Source organism: Mauremys reevesii, linkage group 11 (assembly GCF_016161935.1).
Source record: "Mauremys reevesii isolate NIE-2019 linkage group 11, ASM1616193v1, whole genome shotgun sequence".
NCBI classification, from domain to species: Eukaryota; Metazoa; Chordata; order Testudines; family Geoemydidae; genus Mauremys; species Mauremys reevesii.
In genome coordinates, this window is record NC_052633.1 from 1,013,684 (window position 1) to 1,038,789 (window position 25,106).

Consider the following 25,106-nt stretch of genomic DNA (forward strand, 5'->3'; position numbering starts at 1 on the left):
TGTACCGAGTTATCACTGAATCCAGTGACAGAATGTTTCCCAAATGTTGAAACTGCATTACGGCTGCATTTGTCACTAACAATCACTAACTGTAGGGGAGAATGTTCATTCTCTCTTCTAACAAGGGTCAAAAATGTCCTCGGATCCACCATGACTCAAGAGCATCTCAGTGCTTTGTCCCTCTTGAGCACTGAGAATGAAATCCTCAGGTCTTTGAATTATGGTGACATCATTCATGACTTTGCCAAAGCTAAAGCTAGGAAAAAATGTGTGTGAAGAATTGAGTGTAGTGAGAATAGAATAAACTTGTTACATATTTACATATTTGTTTATGTAAAATTATGTAGATAAATGTTTGATGACTTCATAATTGTTTTTGCAATATGTAATTCATACTTAGGCCCTTCCCTCCCATTAGCCTTAGGCCCCTCATAACCTTAATCCGGCCCTGGGTGGCACCCCAAAAGGGGGGGCAACCCACCACACCGATTCCTCACTTTCATACTTCTATGTCCTCTTCGATATGCCTCTTAGATAAACTCAGCCATCCCCCTACATTAGTACAGCAATGTATTGAGATATTAAGCATCTGTTACTCCCACTGACTTCAGTGGAAACTGGGTTTGCACAGCACTTCTGGGGAAAAAAGCCCAAGCCATTTCTATTCATATGCTTCCAAATTTACATTTAGCATCTTAAATTTAGGCACACAGGTTGGAACACTTTAGTCTCTTTCCCCCCCGCTGTAAAATACAGGTACTACACACTACCTTCCCCGATCCTCTAATATCTTGACTTCTCTAAAAGTTTAAGAGTGGGTTTAATATAGTGTCTGCCACCACTCTAAGACCTTCCTATGAGTTTAATCTGGCCCTGCTGAGTTACGGAAGCCAAGTATTCTCTTAGCTGCTTCCTAATCATGCTGTTTCCCAATTTTCTAAGATCTTCAATAACGTAAATTAATCTCCAACTTCCTTTTTGTTGAAGGCTGAAATCTAATGATTGAGTATTTCAGCCTTCTCCATCTTCCAACAGCTAGGAGTTGAAGCTAGGCAAATTCTGACTAGAAATCAGGTGCAATTCTTTTAACAGTGAAGGTACTCACTGTAATAATGTACAAAGGATTGTGGTGGATTCTCCATCACTAGAAATTTTTAATCAAGATTGGCTGTTTTGATAAAGGATTTACTCTAGTTCAACAACAGCTACTGGACTTGAAGCAGAAATTAATTCAGGCAAGTCCTATGCCCCGTGTTATGAGTCAGATGAGATGATCACAATGGTCCATCTGGCCTTAAAATCTATTACTGAAGCTCCCTCCTAACTTTTCTTTGATTTCATTTTTGATCCCATTTATTTATAAAACCTTTTAAAATTCACTTTTATACTAAGTTGGAGTCAGAAAGAAATCATCTCCTTCCCATGTTGAACACTGAGCAAACAGCTTAGGTATGTTTTGGCTTCTTGTTTCTTCCAAAATATCAAGCGTTGGCCACCGGAAGCAAGATATTATCCTTGATGACACAGTGGTTTGATGTTATACAGTAATTCTTATGTTCCAAGTGTGACAGTACCTCCCATAAGGCTTTATGGAAATATGCATATGAATGTGTGTATATATATAACATAACTAGAATGTATTTTATATTACATATGCCATGTAACATACCTCTGTAAAGGTTATGAGCTATTGAATCTATTAATCCTATTTGTATGCACGTATCATTTTTGTATTCGAAGTGCACCGCTACAAGGACAAATAATTTATGAGTTTACCCTGCATAAGCTTTATACAGGGTAAAACAGATTTATTTGGGTTTAGACCCCATTGGGAGCTGGGCATCTGAGTGCTAAAGACAAGCACACTTCTGTGAGCTGCTTTCAGTGAAGGCTGCAGCTTTGGGGCAGGTGGTTCAGACCCTGGGTCTTTGCTGGGAGCAGACGGGAGTGTCTGGCTCAGCAGGACAGGGTGCTGGGGCCCCAGGCTGGCAGGGAAAGCAGGGGCAGAAGTAGTCCTGGCACATCAGGTGGCAGCTCCCAAGGGGGGTTCTGTGATTCAACCCGTCACACCAAGATCTTATAAAACCAATAGATGAGTTCCTTTTGCTTGGAAACTGAACACATTTTGAGATCAATGTTGTCAATATTTGGAAGATATGTTGCTTGAAAACAGAACTGTCCTCACCTTCTCGGCATGGTGCAGATAAATCTTCTTGGCTGAATACGGACAGGTTTGTTCGACTGGACAGTCTAAGCACCGACTGGCAGCTCCTTTGGGCTAAAACAAATTTACAATGGTTCATTATTGACAGTTTATTATTTATTAATTTTACTCATCTATTTTCATCCACAGAAAGACACTTCTTGCAACATTTTAACAGAGACAACTCCAACCAGATCCCCCTGTTCTTCCAGTAACCTTCCTCCTTCCTCGTGGTAAGGAGGCAACACAGTCCTGTGTTTGGAACACAAGACCTGCTTCCAAACACCACCTCTTACCCTGACTCAATGTGTGATTTTGAAGTAGACACATCCAGTTTCTCAGTTTTCAATCTGTAAAGTAGTCATGAAACTACTTACTGCTTAAAGTTAGTCACCTGCTTCAGTGCTTTGCTGATTCGGGGCCAAAATAGGGATAATACTACTAACCTAATACTGTGTTGTGAGGAGTATAACTAATAAATGTCAGGGGATTTGATATCCTTGGAAGAAAGACACTATACAAGTACTTATTACAGTAAAAGCTGTTTTATCCGGTATGTTGGGGGAATGGGGGGGTGCCAGTAAGTGAAAAATGCCGGTTAACTAAGAGAGAGGGAGTTTGGGTGTGTGTAGGGGGGAGGTGTGGGGCTGGGGATTGGGGTGCAGGAGGGGATGCGGGGCGCAGGCTCTGGGAGGGACTTTGGGTGCAGGAGGGGGCTCAGGGTGCCGGATCCGGGGGGCGCTTACCTGGGGTGGCTCTCTGCAAGCACCAACCTGTCCCAGCTGCTCCTAGGCGGAGGCGCAGCAGATAGCTCTGCGCACTGCCCCCACCCTGCCCCAAGCGCTGGCTCTGCAGCTCCCATTGGCCAGGAACCACGTCCAATGGGAGCTGTGGGGGCAGCGCATGCAGGCGGAGACAGTGTGCAGAGCCACCTGCCGCACCTCTGCCTAGGAGCAGCCAGGACAGGTCGCTGCTTGCGGGGAGCTGCCTGAGGTGAGCGGCCCCTGGATCTGACAACCCACACCCGCTCCCACGCCCTAAGCCTCCTCCCGTGCCCAAATTCCCTCCCAGAGCCTGCGCTCGGCACGCCCTGCCGCACTCCACCCCCTGTCAGCCCCAGCTTTCTGGCTGGTGAAGTGCCAGATAAAACAGTGTTTACTGTATTATTAATACAATCAAGATAACTTGATGTTAGCACTAGTCATTGTTAATATGCACCCCACAGTATCCTGTAAATAAGGATATTCAGCTCTGTGAGTGACTGGCAGTTTGAACAAGTCAAATAACTTCTTTGCACCGCAGTTTTCACATTTCTAAAAGAGGGATTGTTGGGAGGCTTGAGTTAATAATAATTATAAAGTAGCTATGAAGAAGTAAAGTGCTACCTATTCTTTCTCCATTAGGAATAAAGGTATCTACATCAATCATTTAAAAACACAGGTTGTTCAAATGAAACTCCTACAAATTACAACTTACACCGGTCTCTGCAGAAGTCACGGAGGCCACGGAAAGTCACGGAATCCGTGACCTCCACAACCTCCATGGCAGACTCGCAGCCTTACACATCAACTCCCAAGAAAAAGTGGTTTGCAGCCTTCCAGTTGAGCCTTCAGTCCAAGGTGCTGCAGCTAGCCCGCTGTCGCCAGGCAGCGAGATAAGTATATGCTAACAGTACTAAATAAGATGCTCATGCAGCAAGTCACTGGCAGTTAAAGTTGGAACACAATTTTAATTTTACCCCATTTTCACATGTTCAGTCTTCCAAGAATTCACTTTTGGGGTTGAAACCTTTGATCTCTGCCCAAAAATGAACCGGCATCGCTATGCTGACAAAACTTTGTGGTGTAGACCTGGCATAATATTATTGTTAGAGTCAAAGGTTTTTTACCACCACAATCCACAATCTCACTGCCCCAGCCTTACAGGCACATGGGAAGCTGGTCTCAGACTGCTGAGATTACAATTTCCACGAATGGAGTAGTAACAGAGTTTCTGCCCGGCCCGGTCCCATCACCTAAAACACCATCACAATAAAAACAACATGTAGGTGCTCTTTTAACCCAGCCTTGCAAAAAACGGTCACCAGCCAATTAAAAGAATCAGCAAAAATGTGAATTCACCCCACCCCAACAACAATTGCCTCAGCAAGGTGTGACCAGCAAGGTCTAACTGGGACAATTTAAATGCTAACACTTTAAATACAGGCATTTTCCCCATCCCCCGCTTAAAAAACAAAGTAAAAGAAAGTAAGTGCAAATGGCTAAGCTAATGAAACACCCAGGCTGCACAATTACAATTACAAAAAGTCAAAATCTGGAAAATGCGAAGGTTCCACCAGCCACAATAATTCAGCCTCATTGCTCATGTACTAATATCTAGTCCTATTCATCTGGTTAAACATGTAACTCAGCAATGGTGTTTAGATACCCACAATTATAGGTACCTTAGAAATGCCCAGGATTGATATTACCCACACCTGAGATCTATATTACAGTTTAAGTAACAATATGTATACGAAAAGACATAGAATGTATAAGATGCCTAAATTAATGTTGCTGGTGGATCCTTAAATTATTTTACTGCTTATTATTTGTATTGTGGTAGTGCCCAAAATCTGCTAAAACACATTTCAAGCCCCAACAAGCTTATACTTTGCAAACAAACTGAACATATGCAGGATAGGGGGAAGGAATACACTACACAAGAAAAGTGACCTGGATGATGGCAGGCACATCTTGTTAGCTTCATATTGGGTTTAGGGGTTTTTTGGTTGGTTGATTTTGAATGTAACTGTATTCATGTTTTGTAAGCAAAGCTGCAACAGTAGTTTTTATGTTCTGTGTTTCCTTTTTGGTGAATCCAAACAGACAACCAGGCTATTACGTTTACATAGCCTTTGCATTTTTATAAACCGATCATGACATGAACCATGATTGTTAGGAACGAACACCCATCCAGACAAACTTTTTTGTCCTGACTATTTTTTAAAACAAATTCAGATTATTTAGCTGACTATTTATTCTCTTAAAAGTTAGCTTACAATGAACAGATGTTTTAAATTAACATTAGAAAGTCAATAGTTTTTCCATTTAAAAAAAAATCCAAGATCCCAAACTGTGAATCTGAATATTCTACAACTGTGGGCCCAATCTGGTAAAAATGTATGTGCATGAGTAATTTTACTCACATGAGTAGTCCTCTTGACACAAATGAAAATCCAAATCTAAAGTAGAGCTAGATACTGAAAGTGGTTTGGAACAATTTTATAGCATGGAAGGTGCTAAAGAGAATGGAAGGCATAATGGGAAAGCCAGGATGAGCTAGCTAGGTGTGTCTTTAGAAGTAATGAGATTAAAAAAAAATTAAATAAACAGCATAAGCAATTTCTGCTTGGACTATTTCATTCTAGGCTCTCTACACTACTGAGTTATTTCACTAGGGCTTCAGGACCTTGGCTACTGTAAGATTAGGCTTCTTTTAACACAAAACAAGGAATTTCCTGGAATGTTTATGTCATTTTCCCTATATATTTCAAAATGCACATTTTAAGCAGGAAAACTACTGACAACTACAGGTATGTTTAAAATGGTCACATACTTCCTGGAAATAAAATAAAATGGTGATTAAATGATAATATAGGCCCCAATGTAGCAAAGAAGTATGAGCTTAATTTACAGCACGTGCTTATGTGACTTAAGCACATGCTTAAATGCTTTGCTGAAATAAGGCTAGAGACGTTGAGTATTCCTTCATACAGTAGTGTTTATACAAACCTTATGCTCATTAGTAAAATGAGAAAGACTGCCAAAAGATGACACCTTTAAGCACCTGAAATAAAACAGACATTTTCATAAATAAACAAACATATCAACCTTAAATTGTAAAAATGATCATTTTTTTAACCGTTCATTTTGGGCATGATCCAACGCACACCGAAGTCTACAGAAAGGCTTCCAATCATTTCAATCCAACCTAGATCAGGCTTTTAGATATTCAAAGTCCTTCAACACCAATTAATTGTTGGTTTTCTGTTGCACTAGCGGCGCAACTGTTTTCGCTAAGATTTTTTTCTGATGACATGTCTTAGTATTGGGAATAATTTTACTACTCCGGAAATCTCTAACTGAGCAGGGTCCTAGTCAAGAGAATGATGTCAGAAGAGCTCTGATTTTTTTCTCTTGTCTCCAGTTTCTGTTATAAGAATTTACAAACAATAACTGTCTGGGCTTCCTTTGAGGAACTGGAAAAAAATATGTCTTTAATTCTATACTAAAAAAGTTCTGGGACTAAAATGGGTTTGAGAATATAAAATACAACATCTATGTTTATACTTTTAAGTCAAGGATCACAATTTCTTTATGACCTCTAGTGCAGGATCAGTGCTGGATATTTACTGGTCCTGAAAGGGTTAGCATTGGTCCCACTGGATGTTCTGAGAGGTGAGGAGCTATCAAACAGTAAAAATCACATCATTCTGTTTCTCATCTTCTTTTCCTCCCTCACCCACTTCAATCCTGGCATGATTTTTAAAAACTGGTATTTCACAGACTGTTCGAGATTCTGGACCAGTGAAGATAAATGACTTCAACAGGAGCTGCACAGCAGTAACTGACACTATCTGAACACTTAAAGATGAAATCCAACTTGGCTAATTCTAGTGGGTTTAGAGATAATGTTACAGAAATTAAGTATTTTACAAAAATAAAAGGGAGATAATAAAAATAAGACATTATGGTCTGATATCTCAACTGTCAGGATAGAAAAACAATGTATGTCCTTGAGAAATGGAAGTGCCTAGCTTTCCGCAGGCTGACCTTCTAAGGAATATTTCTAGCCTTGGAGATTAGTAAAATTATCACACCTTGAAATTGTCACTGTGGCATCCAACAAAGCACTTAAGCATGTCCTTAAGTCCCATTTAAGCATATGTTTATGTGCTGGTTCAGAAGTAGACACAGCGAGTCCCAGACCCAGGACCATTGTCATTCCAATTCCTCCATTTTTGAGGATTCCATCCTTTTCTGATAAAGACAAGTTTTACATCCAACTTGCAACTAAACTTACCAGTGAAGCTATAATGGTTTAGTTAGCTAATTTGCCTAGGTTGGTGATTTTGGACAGACTGGAGATTTAATGAAAAAAGAAATTATACCGTTCTTGGAATTCTAAGTTTCAGGAGAGAAACAATGACCTGTGGCCAAGGTACTAGTGTTGGACTCAGGAGATGTGGGCTGACCTCCCAGCTCTGTCACAGACTCACTGTGTGACCTTGGAAAAGTCACAGACTTTGTCTCAGTTCAAAATCTATAAAATGGATATTTAAAAAAAACCAAAAACAAAAACAACCGACCTCACAAGGGCATTGTAAGGATAAATTCATTAATATTTGCAGTGCATTCAGATACTAGTGATGGAGACATACGTGTCTCTAGATAGATACTTTCCCCCACAATCTGATCATCACCTTTGGTTTATTCTTCCTGCTAGGATGTAATAACAACTACAAGCATTTCCCTTTAAATAACATGAATGCCAATATTTAAATCAATGTAATTTAATCTATCATTTTTTGTATCACTATAGGAGATCTACATTTAGAAGAAGGTTCAGGCTTCTTGTTCTCTAGGAGGGTGATGGTCAATTACACGCAGAGGGGAAAATTGCTAACTGGGGCTAGGTTTACACTACAAAGTTTTGTCAGCACAGCTATGTCAGCAAACCTCCAACGCAGATGCAGTTATACTGACAGAAGAGTTCTTCTGACGACATAAGTAATGTCGTTTGGAGGAGTGGTGCTACCGTGCCAACAGAAAAACTCCTTCTGTCATCATAAGCTGCATCTACATTGTAACTACACTGGCAAAACATCTATAGCATAGACACGGCCTTCGTCTCTCGGAAGGGGAAAGTTACATAAAACATGTGTAACTATAACACCCCTTATTTGTGTTTGCACATGTTTATTCTTAGAACGAATATGATAAAAAAGATGCTGTAAACCTTTTATCACCCATCCAAAAATTAATGAGGTCGATGTCATGACAGGATTTGGCTAACAAAGAAAATGTACTTTCTGCTTCATTCCTCCAATTTCCTCTCACAAACGAGTGGGCAAAATGCCAGAATCCAACCTATGCTTACAAGAAATAAACAGTAATTAATGAAGTGAATAGATACAAGTAATTTATATTTTAAAACAATTAATAATCCCAAATCTGGAAGGAGAAAGGGCTTGACAGCTAAGAAAGTGCTAGATTGACAGACTCACTGAGGTCTTATTACAAGGTATAGGTACAGTAAGAGAAGCAGCAGTGCATGCTTACCTCGCCCTATGCCCTACAAGTGTTTCTTACTTTTGACCTGGCAGGAGTAACTTTAGGGACTCAAGTGTCCATGGCTTTCAATCCCTGGCTTCCCTATGAGACTATCAAAGTTACCAATTAGTGCTAACCGTGGTTGTCTTCTATAATGTGGACCCCTGTCTACTAGAAACTTGAACGAAGATACCAAATTCATTTCAGCTAGAAAAACATCACCTTGGTGCATCCTCCAAAAACATGTTTGAAATTTGTATATTGCATAATCTTAACATACAGAAAACACAATTAAAGACCACTGATCCTGTAACTAATGCAGATTTCAACCACATATATATCAGATAGTTTGAAAATTATATTATTTTCAATTTTTTCTTAGTGAAAAGTTTGTGGTAAAAAGGAAAAATTTAGCAAAATACATTAAATTGTGTCAACAATATTTCCATCTGAAATGTCACACACATTTCACTAACTTCTTCATTATACTTCAGTGACAAAAGTGGGCTATGTTCATATACGGACTCCATTTTGTACTATGCGTTGAAGATGTATCTAAACTTGCCCAAAGCAAGTACATATTGAATTGCTTTCCAGACAGCTGGCCTGCCCAGGAAAGTTGCTTAATGCCTCACTGAAGAACTATTACTGAGAAGCCATCAAGATGGCAGTTCAGACCTATCAGACTTGAATGTCTCACAACTGCTGGTCCATCCCCATGGAACAATGTTTTTTTCTACGCAGTGGCCTATGGGGAGGACAAGAATGACAGGGGAATGGGAACTAGCACATTCCAGGTAAGCACAGGGCAGGAAGACAGAGACTAGTGCTACTCTAAGCAGGGGATCAAATATCACCAAACTCAAGGAGGACTTGCAGGAGAAAGAGGATAGGAGAGACTCTGCCCTGCCTACAATGCTGAAAAATTTCCCACTGCCAGAATGGGTGAGATGGGGAGGCTCAGGACTTTTCTTGTTTTAAAAGATCTATAACTCCTGAATTCTTTCAAGAGTGGAGTTTTTGTGGTTAAGAAATTCCTTTGCTAAACCTGTGTTCCTCGCTTTCCTTTGTCCGCACAGGGCTTAAACTAGAAGCCCAGAGCATCCACAGCCTCAGTGGAGCATGAGTAAGCAACTGTGAGGCTCAGGAGGCCTCAGACACAGATTTTGAGGTCTAGGGCAGCAGTGCCCCATGTCCCAAGGAAAGGCACAAAGAGGTCTAAGTCTTGGAGTGTGTTCTAAGGACCCAGACCCAGAAATGGTGATGAGACTCTACCTAGACCCAATTGGCTTGGACCCAATCCTCTCAGACTGGTGTCCATACAAAGGGGTTTTGGGCCAGACGGTAACAACTTATACTTCCTATAAACTCAAAAAATGGAGTTCCAGGAAACAAAACAAAAATCATAGTCCCTCCCAATCTGCTTAAGTATAAACAAATAATTTGGCATCTTCCTTGTGAATGATCCAATCCAGATTCGTTTGGCTAAGTGTCACAGCAGAATTTATTGAATATCTAAAATCCTTTTCACTAAAAAAAGGGAGGCTAATTTCCTGAGTGTTATTAACGTAAAAAGATCACAGGAAAATTCTGCTTTTCTAAACACCTGATTCCTGCCAGTTTATTAAAAATGCCTTAAACTGGGGACACAATTTATGTGACTTGAATTTTGCTCGAGGTAAAGCGTGAAAAGTATATAGTGTCCTTTATTCACTGTTCTTGGAAACTGAAGTATTTCTCCTAAAAAGGAATAGTGAACAAAGACAATGTTTGTCTGCTTGGAATTTGTAAGCCACATTCGTTTCTTACATATTAAACCAGAACTGAAATGCTAGGGCAAAAAACATTACTGACATTTAAATAACATTTAATTTCAATACTTGAATTTTTAAGTTTTCACTAACTTTAAACAGTGATGATCTGACAGTAAATTTCTTCTAACTGATTTCAACTTTAGAAATAAAAATCCAACATTTTGCTGCAAAATTAAAAGAACACGTTGGTAAGGCCCACACAAAACAATGCTCTCGGCACCTTCTCATCGCTCTGATCAGAAGTTACCAGAAACTATTTCCAGGTATTGCCCATTCCTGCTGCTCCAATAGATGCTGTTAGTGTACAAACAAGGAGATACATGAGAAGGAGCTAGACTCATATGGGGGTAGTGGGGGGGGGAGGGGGAGACAATCAAATTTGCCAAACAAGATGGGACAAAATATGCGAGATTCTGCCTCGCCCATACACGTACACTTCTAAAAATGGATCACAGTCAGCAGAAAGTTCAAAACAAAACATTTGTTTAGGGTGCTTCTCATTACACAGTCACAGACGTGAAGTCAGCAGTTCTCCAATAATTTACCCCCGAGTTTTGGCAACAAGAGGATTAAGCAATTTGTTTTCTAAAGCATTTAAAAAGGAATAGTTCTAGTTGTTTTATGTTCACAATAGATGATTAATAAAGAATATAAAAAATACACAAGACTTAAAAAACAGTAAAATAAAAAAGTCTGTTGTCTCAAATCCTATTTAACTAATTCAATTTTGTAACAAAGAAGGGAAAGGAGCAATAGTATTCAACACTTAATTAGTTGCTTCTAGCACACTTGAGAAGATGCTGAAGAGCATATATGCTAAGTATTACTTACTACTAAGGCACTGATTAATATGTATAACTAAGCTCGGACAATACCATGACACACACACTTACGGGCTCCAGATGCTGTATGTGGCAGATGTCTCCAATTGCTCCAGCATCTAGTAGCTCCTATATAAACAGACAGTGAGGAAACATAACTCAGTTTGCTCTGCCTACTCAGGCACACAAAGCCTCTTGCTGATACCACAAACAGATATGGCAACTCTTGTGAATTTATCATGTGAGTCGCGATTTCAGAGTAACATTAAGTCTCACTCATGATCTAGCGATAGAACTCTCAAATGTCAGGATTTTTTTTCAGCCTCACCACATTCTTAAAATGGGTTTCTGGTCAAACAGAAGTTACCCCCCACAAACAAAGGAGTGTGATTTCTCCACTAGACAGTAACTTCCAAAGTACTTTGAAAGACAATGAGAAGTCATTTACATATCAGAGAAACAAAGCTATCAAGCTAATGGGAGGAGTGGGGGAGAGACAGCATGGCTACTCCCCAGCAGGGAAGAGAAACTTCATCTGAGGTATAAAGAAGGGGGAGAGCCAAACCTCAAATAAGCAATTGAATCAACTGGGAAAAAAATAATTTACTCACCTTGTGCAGTAACGATGGTTCTTCAAGATGTGTGTCCCTGCAGACGTTCCACTGTAGGAGTACGTGCACCCCCCTGCGCTGCTGATTGGAGACCTGTGGTAGCAGAGCCTGTTGGGCCCGCAGAATCATAGCAAAAACTCCGAAGCAGAGGAGAGGAGGTGGGTAATGGAGCACCCACAGAGACACACATCTTGAAGAACCATTGTTACTGCACAAGGTAACTTCTTCTTCGAGTAGTGTCCCTATGGGTGTTCCACCATAGGTGATTCCCGAGCAGTACCCCCCTTGGAGGGCTGAGACTTTGGAGTTAGGTTAGTCACAGATGAAAGTACTGTGGAGCCAAAGATGGCATCAGAGGCAGAGTCCCTGGTGCTTGCATAATGTTCTGCGAAGGTGTGGACGGATGCACCCATCAACCCTGAACCAGGGGGCAGGTCTACTCAGGGAGACCAGGGGTTTAAAAAACCCATTCCTAAGTGACCAGGGAAGCTAGCGAACACAAGCAGCCACCAGGGAAGATTTGTGAGGGAGTTTAGAGGGGGAGTGTGTGGCGGAGGCTAGATACACTTAACATTCTTTAAGGCAATAAAAAAACCCTGATAAAAACAAAACAACAGAGGAAAGAGCTGCAGGAGTAAGAAGACAATGCAGGCAGAAGACCAACAACAGCGTGGGGGCTACCCAGTTTATTGCACTCAATGCAGCATGTATGATTACCTGCCCTACAGTATGTGTACATTCGGTGCAAGGAGCTCGTGGCCCTCAGAGACCATGTACAGGTTTGGAGACCAGGGTGGCTGAACTGGAGGAGCTACGGGAGACAGAGAGGTACATAGATGAGACTTGCCGGGACACAGTAGAATGGTCCCACCCCATTGGTCTGACAGCCTCTGTGCTGTTGAGGAGGATGAAAGTCTCAGGGAAGGAGAATATCAAACTGGAGCAGAGAGGAAAGATCCCATAGTTGGGACCCTCCTTCCAGATGATGTCATGATGTTTCTCTCTGGGGGAGAAAACCCCAGTTATTAGGAAGAGATAGGGAATACGATCATTAGAAACATCGATAGATGGGTTTGTAATGGCTGGGTTTGCAATGACTGGGAGAACTGATAATGGCAGTTTGGGCTGCATTAGTAGGAGCACTGCCAGCAGATCAAGGGAAGTGATTATTCCCCTCTATTCGACACTGGTGAGGCCTCATCTGAAGTACTGTGTCCAGTTTTGGGTCCCCCACTACAGAGAGGATGTGGACAAATTGGAGAGAGTCCAGAGGAGGGCAACAAAAATGATCGGGGGCTGGGGCACATGACTTATGAGGAGAGGCTGAGGGAACTGGGCTTGTTTAGTCTGCAGAAGGGAAGAGTGAGGAGGGATTTGATACCAGCCTTCAGCTACCTGAAGGGAGGTTCCAAAGAGGATGGAGCTCGACTATTCTCAGTGGTGGCAGATGACAGAACAAGGAGCAATGGTCTCAAGTTGCAGTGGGGGAGGTCTAGGTTGGATATTAGGAAACACTATTTCACTAGGAGAGTGGTGAAGCACTGGAATGGGTTACCTAGGGAGGTGGTGGAATCTCCTTCCTTAGAGGTTTTTAAGTCCTGGCTTGATAAAGCCCTGGCTGGGATGATTTTGGTGTTGGTCCTGCTTTGAGCAGGGGGTTGGACTAGATGACCTCCTGAGGTCCCTTCCAATCCTGATATTCTATGATTCTATGATAGGGAATGGCTTTGGTGGTGGCATCCATGGGTGCCCATACCATATCTAGGTGTCAGCCCAGTGGTGATATTTGGGCTGTATAGGTGGACTTAATACCATACTAGTTTGAATGGGAAAAGAATGGTGTGATGTGTTAGAGCCCTCTTCCTCATCATCTTCATCCTCACTGGAAAATTGAGCGGCCAGAGGTGAGATGGGTTGGCGTGGGTACCATGTGCACCGGAGTAACATCTGTGCCGAGGTGTGGTGAGTCCGGCGTTAACAAGATTAGTAAGTCCTTGTGGTGAAGAAATTAGTGTGGTACCGATGGTTTCAGTACCGAGGTGGTCAATAATCACTGTGCTGTTGTAGTTGTACACATCTGTGCCGACGTCGGCACACCCTGCGCTATGGGAGCTGAAGGAGGCACCAAAGCCTATGGAGAGCGTATTGATGCCACATGTTTAGGCAGCCTCATTGGTACTGTGGTGGAGGAGGCAGGCTTCTCTTTGCCTCTGGACTCTGAGCCTGCCTGCTTGTGGTCACTGGCTTTCTTGGTATGTGCGGTACCCGAGGACCCTGGTGCTTTGTGTGTACTCAGTCATGGGTGGTTGGTACCGAGAACCTAGAACAAGCTGGAGACCGTTTCTTTTTCAGTGGATCTTTAAGAGCAAAAGTTGTTGCCCATTTTCTTGCCATATTTTTAGAGGCGTGAGCTTTCCTCTGTGACACGGGTGAAGTCTGTTTGTCAGAAGTGATTGTTGGAGACCGGTGTCCAGAGGGAATCTGCTGACTGGGGTTGGATGCCAGGCACAGTGACTTCTCCACTAGAATAAGTTTAAGTTTTAAATCTATTGTTTTCCTGGGGCGAGCTTTTAAGTTGTGGCAGTGGGAGCATTCTTGTGGGATGTCAAGTATCAGAGGGGTAGCCGTGTTAGTCTGGATCTGTAAAAAGCGACGAAGAGTCCTGTGGCACCTTACAGACTAACAGACGTATTGGAGCATAAGCTTTCGTGGGTGAATATACACTTCGTCAGATGCAACAAATGTGGGATGTGTGTCTCAACAAGGCACCAGATGCACTGAGAGTGTCCATCGGAGATTGGGATCACCTCCTGGCAGGAAAGGCACCACTTGAAGCCTGGAGAACCAGCCATGGCTCCAACTGTAGCGAGTCTGCCTTACGGGTGAAAATGCACTACTCTAAGGGGTAATCAAACTTAAAGAAGAAAAAAATTGAGAGAGAAAAAAAGAAATGGGGATAAGGGGGTTAGCGAAATCTAACTAGAGTACTAAACAGACCATTCTGATGCTAAAGCTAAGTATCAAGTGTAACACCGCCGAGAGCTCTGTGTCAGGCCGAGGGCAAATGAGAAGGAAGTGGGGGGCGGGGTCTGGTCGCACAGCACTAGATAGGCATTGACAAGGGGGCAAGATGGGGAGAGCGCATGTGCGACCCAGACGGGCGATGCTGCTGACATTCTCCAATGAAAGGTGCAGGGCCGCTCATTCACCTGAAGAGGAGCACCGACAGGGACACTCCGCGAAGGAGAATCCTAAATTTCAACTGCCATGCATTTCTAGACGATATGTGTGCCTATTGGATAATCTTCCATAATACACATTTCCACAGCTCAAATCTGTCATTAAATCTAATTGTCAATTAAAATTTTAGCTCTAAAACTTTCCAAATACATTTTTATCTAATTACAACCACTGACAAAGCCCCCACATACTCAATTCAGTACAAAATCAAACATTCACAAGACTATGAAATAGCAGGGAGTCTGGAGCCACCCAGGTAGTCATCTCAAAGTAACCACTCTTCAATGCACTCAAGTCTTAGTGACTAACAAAGTCCCCAGAACTAAAGGAGTTACATAGAGGAGTCTCAATTCCCTCCCGGTAGTAGTACTGCATTTCTCACTGATACAGCACACTCTAACAGCTCCATAGTAGCCTTGTAGAAAGATTTCTAAAAGATGTTTAACACTTGCTGGTCCTGGAATGCCAGCTAATTTATAGCCTAATCCATTTGGGCAATCTCTTAATGGAATTTCATTTACAACCTTATTTTCTCAGTAACTGAAGACCTAAAGTCTTGGCCTAAACTTTCACAGCTGCTTCTTGCAATTCTAAATGATTTTTTTTATGCTCTGACAACCAATCACAGTAGTACTAGGAGTGTGACACATAGTACAGGAATGTATTGACCCTACTCCCATGACTAATGTCAAGGTCACAAAAGTTAATGCCCATATCACATAGCAGGAATGACGATTTACTGACTCCACTGGTTACTGTGAAAGCAATAAGTATACCTTTATCTTCAGTGCGGCTGGATAGTACCGCAGGACATGGCACACTGCAAGCATGACATTGTTAGCTTTACACACAGACACAATTTCTTTGCAGTCCTCAGGTGTTACCTTATAAACCAGAGAAAACAATCCACTCAGTTATTTCTATTCTGACTGCATTATGTACCACAGTTACTGCATGAATCTGCTAACTGACACAACACTAGCTATTTGAAAAATACGTTTTATTAAATATCTTTGTAGGCACTTATGTGCTAAATTGAAATTTCATCTTCAATTGTAGGAAAATAGCACTCACCAATAATACTCTAGTTATGTATATGTTTGCGTTATTATTAGAAACTACATTTAACTAGACCAAAGCACACTCCTGCAGGGTGAAACTTATCCAAGAGTTCAGCACAGCAGCAAATCATTTTTATTGATGTAAAATGTGTGTCGTTACTTTTTAAAATAAAGATTTAAGCCCATATTTTGATGTTTGGAAGGACCTACCATACTGGATATCAAAGTATCTGACATTAGAGGAAGGTGGTTTTATGGTTAAGGCACTAGCCTTGGGTCCAGGATACAGGCAGTCCTCGACTTTATGACGTTCGACTTATGACGAACGGCACTTAAGACGTTTCTGAATTGACCCCCTGACTCGACTTATGGCACTTGGTTTTGACTTTACAAGGCTTGGTACCACAATGGAGTGTATTGCAGTTCCAAGTTACAACGTTTTGACTTACGACGCAATTTTTCAGAAACCAATTGTGCCATAAGTCCAAGGACTGCCTGTATTGGGATGAACTCCTAGGCTCTGCCAGACTCTGTTACCATGAGTATGTTGCTTCTCTGTGCCTCAGTTTCCATCTATAAAATGAAGATAATACTCCTTCTTTCTCCTACACTGTGTCCATCTTGTCTATACTCTCTGGGGGAAAAGATTGTCTCTTACTACATTTATGTACAGCACTGAGAGCACACTAATACAAATAATAAAAGATGTTACTTATACAGCACCCCAAAGATTTAATCTGTCTGTAAAGCAACTTTCACATAGTACAAACTTGGAAGTGCAAAAACATTTATGTAGAAAGACAGGTAGATTGCAGGAACTGGTGTTCCTCCGACTTTCAGAATTAGCTCCTGTGACCACTGAGGTCAATGGCAAGGCTCCCACTGACATCAGAGGTGCACCTTATTGCAGATAGCAGGACAGTATTAAACCAAAAATTTCATTTCTTGTTCTTCTGGACTCTGCAATGAAGTCAAAATCCTGTGCCTAACATTATGTTCTATTGCCAGAGAAATTACATAAATTCAACATGACCACCTTACTGCAAGATCCCAAAGCCAGAGATGTGCTGTAAGGAAGCAAACCCCACGCTATATTTACAGACAGGCAGATTATTTATTACATTAACAGCTACATGTGCTAGGGCTGTACAAACACACACACGCTTTAAGGGAGTTTCTACCCTGAGGAGTTTATATTCTAAGTGAAATGAAAATAGGAAGGATCAGGGAAAGGAAGACTATGTACAATTTTTCTTCCATTTTTTGTTTATTAAATATAAAAGAATATGGATCAGGGCTTTGATAATTAGCAAATGTAGCAGAAAAGATACTAAGGCAAATTGATTGAAGATTTTACCCTGATATTTGAAAATTACCCCCACTGTTTAAACTTTAGCATTACGACCTTTCTTAACTTACTGCCATGGGCTTTTCCAACAGAATGTGGTAGCCTTTGTTAGCAAAAGCTATCGCTGGAGCCTAGGAAAAGAGAGAAACCAAAGAGACAAGTTACAAGAAACTAAACGTTTCTCCCTATGGTTGTTTACTCACAATTAGAAATAAGCAACATTTTTCAGACAAACGGTTTATTCACCAAAATATGCCGTTTCGGGGCCACCAAAACTACTTGCGAATTCACACAACTTTGCCGAATAGTTTTGGCCCACAACATTTTTGGAGCTAGATTTGCAAGGGGCATTAGCTGCCATTCACAAAACCAAAGGAAGTGGAAATGCCTCCCCCACGCCACAGACCCCTGGTGACAGCACTTACGTAGGATGTCTGAGGCCCAGGTTCAAGTCCCCACTCAGAGGAGGGATTTGAACTAGGGACTCCCACTTCCAACGGAATAGTCCAGTGTTATGGCACTGAGTATTCTGGGATAGCATCAACTCAGTCACTCCTACGGAAGCTGTTATACTTGGTATAAAATCCTTAACTAGTCACTGGGGTAGAGACAGAGAATGACACTACAGCCTGCTGGTTAGGAGACTCCCCGGAGGGAGACACCTGCATCCCACTCCCTCCTCCAATAAATTATTAAGCGGTGAGAGACTAAAGTTCAAATCCCTGCTATAAACCAGGCAGAGTGGAGACATAAGCCCAGGTGTCCCCCACCCCAGGGAAGTGCTCTAACCAAAAGGCTGCAGGATATACCGGGGAGGCTTGGTTGTCTGAATGGTGTTTTTGTATTTCCTTTGCTCTTCATAAAAAGCTGGATAAAATCAAAACAAAGTGTTGAATTCAACCAAAATATTTTTCCTTCAGATATTTGTTTCTCTAAGAAAAGTGAAAAAAAAAAATCATTTGGGGTTGATCCAAAACAATTTTTATTTTTCAGTAGTGACTGAATTAATGTCATGCCTTTTGCATGCAGCCACTTAAGGTTTGTCTTCTGATTTACATTCTTCATTTGCCTTCCTCTTCCTGTTTCATATAACAACTTCCTGAAGACCTCCTGGGTCTGGAGAACATTCGGACTATCAAGCAGTCTTCCCTTTGTTTGTTTAATTGGATACTGCAGTGTATTGTACTGTTTTATTGCCTTTTCAGCTTGGTATCAGCAGGGGCGGCTCTACATATTCGGCCGCCCCAAGCAGTCATGCGCGGGAGACGCCCCGGAGCCCCGGGAGCAGCGGACCTCCCGCTGGCTTGACTGGTGAGAGTCCGCTAGTCGCGCGGCTCGGCTGGACCTCCCAGGCTGGTCCGGCGGCTCCGGTTGAGCTGCCGCAGTCATGCCTGCGGGAGGTCCACCGGAGCCCCGGGACGACCGGACCTGCCGCAGTCATGCCTGCGGGAGGTCCACCGGAGCCCCGGGACGACCGGACCTGCCGCAGTCATGCCTGCGGGAGGTCCAGCCGAGCCGCGCGACCAGCGAACCGTCCGCAGTCATGCCTGCGGCAGGTCCGGTCGTCCCGGGGCTCCGGTGGACCTCCCGCAGGCATGACTGCGGCAGGTCCGCCGGCCCAATCTGCCGCCCCTGACGACAACTGCCGTCCCACGCGCGTGCTTGTCGCGCTGGGGTCTGGAGCCGGCCCTGGGTATCAGTGGGCTTTAGATGAGGTCCTTCAGCTGTAAGCTCTTTGGCACAGTCACTCTCTATATATCCCGTTCTGTAAATACATAATCTCAAAAAGTGATTTTCTAGATTTTTTATGTTAAAAAGTGATATTCATATCTTCTCTAAGGGGTTATAAATGCTAAGTATGATTATTATTACTAATAGAATATTCCATGTTTTAGTTCACTGACAATATTGCCAAAGTTCTTATGATGTTATAACTTGAATAATACTAGAGTTGATTTTCTAAGGGCAATTTACAGATTGATGTTTTTAGGGGAGGAGGTATTCCTTCTTTGAGCAAGTTAGTGGGGACAGGGATGAGAAGCAGTAGATGTGATATATATTGATTTTAGTAAGGCTTTGGTCATAGTCCCACATGACATTCTCATAAGAAAACTAGGGAAATGCAGCCTACATGGAATTACTATAAGGTGGTTGCACAACTGGTTGAGAGACCATACTTAAAGAGTAATTATCAATGGTTTGCTGTTGAATTGGGATGGCATGTCTACTGGGATCCCACAGGGTCAGTCCTGGATCCAGCGCTATTCAATAATTTTCATTAATGATTTGGATAATGGAGTTGCGAGCAATGTTCCCTCAATTTTTTTCCATTCATGCGTGAAATAAATTTTGTTGTGTGCACCGAGGTGAAGTGCGCCACTAGTAGAAACAAAAAACCTAGATATAATTTTTTTTTTAAAGTAACCATAGGGATAATTACTCCAGCCCCAGGACAGGTTAGGTATCTTAGAACTCACTACTCAAAGAATTAAATTAAAGTGTAAAAGAGAAATAAAAATTATGAAATGCACAGACCAGTCAAAAAACTAAAACAACACACTCTGAAAGAATACAATTACAGAGAATATATGTGCATTGCATGAAGTACCGAGAAGTAACAACAACAATAATACAAGTATGTGTTGGGAGGTGAGTGTGAAAGAGAGAGAGAGAGGGAGAGTGTTTCTGAGAGACACTGTGCACTGTCTCTTTAAGGCACTTACTGCCCGGAAGGTTCGTTCAGACCTCAGAAGCTCTCCTGCTCTGAGTCCTGAGCCCTGTCCCCCGCCCCCTGTTCTGCGGAGATGGTCCCGGGAGCAGCTGGCAAGGGGCTCCAAGGCAGAGGGCAGGAGCAATGTGGCTGCAAAGCAGTGGGGGCAGGGGCACCTTAACACAAACTGCCAGATGTGCTAATCAAGTGCGCAGCACTTGAATCACTCCTGGTCAGCTGCCCAACCATGCAGCTTAGAGGGAACACAGGTTGTGAGGATACTTATAAAATTTGTGAAGGACAGGACTAGAATTCAGAACAACCCTGACAAACTGGAGAATTGGTCTGAAATCAACAAGATAAAATTCAATAAAGACAATTGCAAAGTACTACACCTGGGAAAGAAAAATGGGGGCAGTATGCAAAGTGGAGCCCCCTGGCTGCCCCTACGCATAGGAGCCAGAGGGAGGACATACCGCTGCTTCTGGGAGCCACACGGAGTGGCCCCCGACCCTGCTCCCTGGCTGGAGAGCTGAAGGGGGCAAGCCCCAGACTTCGCTCCCCAGCAGGAGCTCAAGGGCTGGATTAAAATGGCTGACAGGCCAGATGTGGCCTGCGGGCCATAGTTTGCCCACCCCTTTTGTAGAATCCCCATCATTGGAGATATTTTAAGAAAAGGCTGAACAAAGAGCTGTGAGGGACAGGTGGCATATGATCACCATCTCCCTGAACGACATGTTTACTTGATCCTGATGCACCGCCGTGGGCTGGCTTTGATTACTTCTCAAGGTCCCTTGCAACTCTACACTTCTACAATTCTATATTTAAAATTTAAAAACCCTCATTTTAATTCCTGTCCTTTTGATTCTGCTTTGTTTCTACACTTACCAACATGAAAACCAGATTGTGCCAGTGATAGTTCTCCTCAATGTGATGACTTTGGGGAATCTGTACAACTTATATGTTCTGGTTAATATTATGAAACTGCTGTATCATGTAAGGCCTCTATGTCTCTGGCCATGTCTACACTACAGAGCCTATAGCAGCATAGGAATGCCAGCACAGCCTCCTACTATAGACACACTCTACAATGACATATTTTTCTGTTGGCATATGATCACCACGTCCCTGAACGACATTCACTACATCAACAGAAGCACTCTTCTGTTGACATAGCTGCATCTATATTGTCAGCATAGCTATGTTGGTGAGGGGTGTATTTTTTTCACACCCCCTAACACAGATATGCCAACATAACTTGTAAGTGAGAACAAAATCTGTGTGTCCACCATAGCCAACAATTATGTTCCTCATCTGTGAGGTACAATGACAGAACTCAGTGACCATCTACTCGGGATGAAGCGCCTCGGGACAATGTGCTTGCTCAAGCTGCTCTTCTCTGAAGTGATGGAGGGAGTGGAAATGATAGAAGAGAGAGAAGTGACCAAGCAAGAGGTCGCAAAGGCATTAACTGGAGGAAGGCTCCAGGAAACGCACAGGAAATTTTGGGCAAGAAAGGGGAAGGAGACAAACCAGTCAAGGGGAGGAGGTAAAGTGGGAGAGACACTCCAGTTTTCAGAACCCAAGCCATGCAACTGCCCCAGACTCCATGACCCCAGCCCAGAGAACATTCCAGTGTGGTGAGGAAACTGAAAAGGGAAATGAAGGTACGGTTTATTATTTTAATATAGATGAGTAGCATGAAAAATACACGAGGAAAGAGCAAAAGCATTGGAGAACCTTGTGCAAAGTGTCTATGAGTTTATAAATGACACCCACCAGCTGGTCCCCATCGGGTAGAGATCTGAGAGATGGTGTGTTGGGTGTTCAAGCTATGGGAGAAGGAGTCTGAGGGCTCCGTCAGCACTGGTTCTGGGGGCTGGGCCAGGGAACGAGTGGCCTCGGCTCTTGGCTGTGAATGGCAGATAGAAGATTGGCAGCTTGAGAACGAGATCAGAGACCCTAAGACAGCGGCACTGGCAGAACTCTGTTAAGACTCTGGGTGTTTCAAACACCTAAGGATTCAGCAGCTGGATCCCCTCAAGCTGGTGAGTGGGGGGGCTCAACTGGACGTTGGACAAGGTTGTAATCATTTAAAGGGTTAGGTGTTAAATTCTAATTTTTCTAGCTAAGACATATTAAGTCCTGGCAATGAATATTCGTGCATGTTCATGTTTTCCAAGTGTATATCAAACCTGTAGTGAGAAAGAATGGATTAAAATAGTGAACAAACTACGACTGGAAAGCCAGAGCTAGGTGAATGATGTACACCTTATAATCCGGGGCTTCCCTTTTTTATTCCAGTTATGATTTTTGTGTAATGCTCAAGAAATCCATAGTACCTTATGCAGTCTATCTGGTGTTGCTATTATAACAGCATCCGCAAACCTCTCTCTCTCTGCGGCTACTTTCCAGTCTGAAGGAAAAGAGATTTAAAATAGTGAGTCAACTAATGTCAGTGGTTGAGACGGCCTTTATGTTACAAAAAGTGAGCATGTATAAAAAAAGGAAAAATATTATTTCACATTAAAAAGAATAGAACCAACTATTTGTTACCACAGTGCAAGTTTTATCACCACCTCTTGAATTAATTCTAGGCTAAATTCCAAGTAATCTGTTATACTAAAACTGATTCTATAATTAAGGCTGAGATAGTATTTTTGTGCCCCCTCTCTGCATTCACCGAAGTCAATTAAAATAGACTGAGCCTAAGATCCTATTTCAGATACTTAATGTTCTGAAACAATTAACATGACACATTAAGAGACAAAAGGTTACAGCCCAAAGGAAATTTTAGACGGTCTGAACAAATCCTACTGGGCTCTTTTTTAAAATGTTTCACCACATTTCTAAAATGTTTCATTGTTACTTTCTAAAAGTCCCAAAATAAAGAATAATTATATTAATGTGGTAAAACAATTATTTTCTCAATCAAAACAAATATTAATATATTTAAATATATACAAAGCCTCTACATGTATGCATGGCTTATTTAATTGCAGGGCCGCCCAGGGGGGGGCAAGAGGGGCAATTTGCCCCAGGCCCCGAGCCCCACAGGGGCCCCCACCAGAGTTTTTCGGGGCCCCTGGAGCGGGGTCCCTCACTCGCTCCGGGGGGCCCGGAAAACTCTTGCGGGGCCCGGGCGCAGGAGCTTCTTCTGCTCCCGGTCTTCGCCGGCGGGGGGTCCTTCCGCTCCGGGGCGGAAGGAGCCCCCCGCTGGCGAATTACCGCCGAAGACAGAGCGGCACCTGCCGCCGAGTTCAGCTCGGTCTTTGGCGGTAATTCGGCGGCGGGGGGCCCTTCCGTTCCGGGACCCGCCGCCGAAGTGCCCCCAAGACCCGCGGCGGGGGCCCCCCTCCGCCGAATTACCGCCGAAGACTGGGCTGCACCTCGGTGGCGGGTCCGGTCTTCGGTGGTAATTCGGCGGCGGGGGAGCCCCCCGCCGCGGGTCTTCGGGGCACTTCGGCGGCGGGTCCCGGAACGGAAGGGCCCCCCGCCGCCGAAGACCCCGGGCCCCCGGAATCCTCTGGGCGGCCCTGTTTAATTGCACAGTATCATTTCTGAAATTGCTCTCGAAAGCAAGTGTATCAGACTGAAAAGCCAGTGATAGAATTAGTAACTGTAGGCAGTGGAAACATGCTTTTGCCTATTGCTTTTGGAGCCAGATACTCCATTTCCGGTATTTTTGTAACACAAATCCTCCTCACTTCACTATTTGTTTTAGAGGGTTGTGATGGTCTAAAGTGACTCTCTTCATCTTTTGCACAAACTACTCCTTGCAGTTGATATATGTAGTACTTGCCTCAGAATGAAATCTGTCCAACAGTATTCCTGTTATTAGATTATCACAGGAAGTTCAAAAAATAATGCCTATGCCATCTAAATTCATAGATGGCAACTCTTAACAGGTATGCAGAAAATAAAATATGCATATTAGCCAGTTTCTCCCTTATTTTTGCCAACTGTAGCTTTAATACCTTTATATTTTTGTATATATTGACCCACTGGGCACCACCAAAAATAGTGTCCTTTTGATAAACAATTCAAAGTATTCACTGTAGGCCTGTACTTAAATAAAATGGATTTTTAACAAGTGTTCAGATGCTTCTTTTCTACTCAACTTAAAACAACTCCACTTTAGAACTTAAAATTTGGCTTGTATGCAGGTCTTACTGAGAAATACTATATGTGTAAATACTATATATGTAATTTGCTATATTTGCAGACATTGCTAAATAGAATTAGATGCAGTGAACGTCACATAATGTGGATTCACAATCACTTTATCAATAGAGACACAGACTGCGTGCACTCCTCCAGATGCACACTGAAATAGGCACAGTTGTGTTATTTCAGAGATCAGACCATCAAATAAGTTTTTCCCCCTTATATTCCTAACTTCTGTCAGACATACTGAAATGCAGAAAGCCACAATAATCATTACTACGAAGTTCCCACCACTGCAGGTTTGCTTAAACCAAAACCCATCACTTTATCAAGATCTAATGATTCCCTCACTAAGCAGATCCCATCCTAAACTCACACACTTTCCTTCAAAACAATAGTTCACTATTTTTATTCAGTACAGTGGAACTCTAATTATCCAATCTTATCCAGATCAGATAACCAAAAATCCAGGTAAACTAGATAATGGCCACCAGGGGCTGACAGCCCAAGCCCCAGCCACCCGGGGGCATACGGTGGTTCAGTTAATAAGGAGAGCCAGAAAATGGAGTACTCCTGCGGGAATTCTGTGCCACTGCATACACGCAGAATTGATGTCCCCCACAGATTTCTTTGCTTCCCCAAAGAAAAATTACTTCTGACACGGAAGTAAAGGGAAACCACAAGAGTGGTCATGCGCCCCTCCTTGGCAGCATAGGCACATCGTTCAGGCACCTGGAGCAGCTTGCGGAGACGGAAATCACCACTGTGTGTGCACCACTGTGTGTGTGTGCTGGGCGTGGCAGGCATGCATCCAGGA

At 42.8% G+C, this 25,106-nt stretch overlaps 1 protein-coding gene across 7 annotated transcripts in view; it reads right to left on the minus strand.

The window, feature by feature from the left end:
• LOC120375049 (uncharacterized oxidoreductase YjhC-like) overlaps window positions 1–25,106 on the minus strand; it is a 62,116-nt gene that overhangs the window by 18,025 nt on the left and 18,985 nt on the right. For 6 of the 7 annotated variants that reach the window (XM_039495628.1, XM_039495631.1, XM_039495629.1 and 3 more), the window contains exons 4-10: window positions 22,465–22,538; window positions 17,484–17,543; window positions 15,780–15,887; window positions 11,219–11,281; window positions 8,204–8,334; window positions 5,977–6,031; window positions 2,186–2,278 (exon numbers count right to left, since the gene is read on the minus strand). In XM_039495628.1, coding sequence (XP_039351562.1) covers window positions 2,186–2,278; window positions 5,977–6,031; window positions 8,204–8,334; window positions 11,219–11,281; window positions 15,780–15,887; window positions 17,484–17,543; window positions 22,465–22,538 — 584 coding nt within the window. The remainder of the gene's footprint in view (window positions 1–2,185; window positions 2,279–5,976; window positions 6,032–8,203; window positions 8,335–11,218; window positions 11,282–15,779; window positions 15,888–17,483; window positions 17,544–22,464; window positions 22,539–25,106) is intronic. The other variant, XM_039495633.1, reaches the window with a different exon arrangement.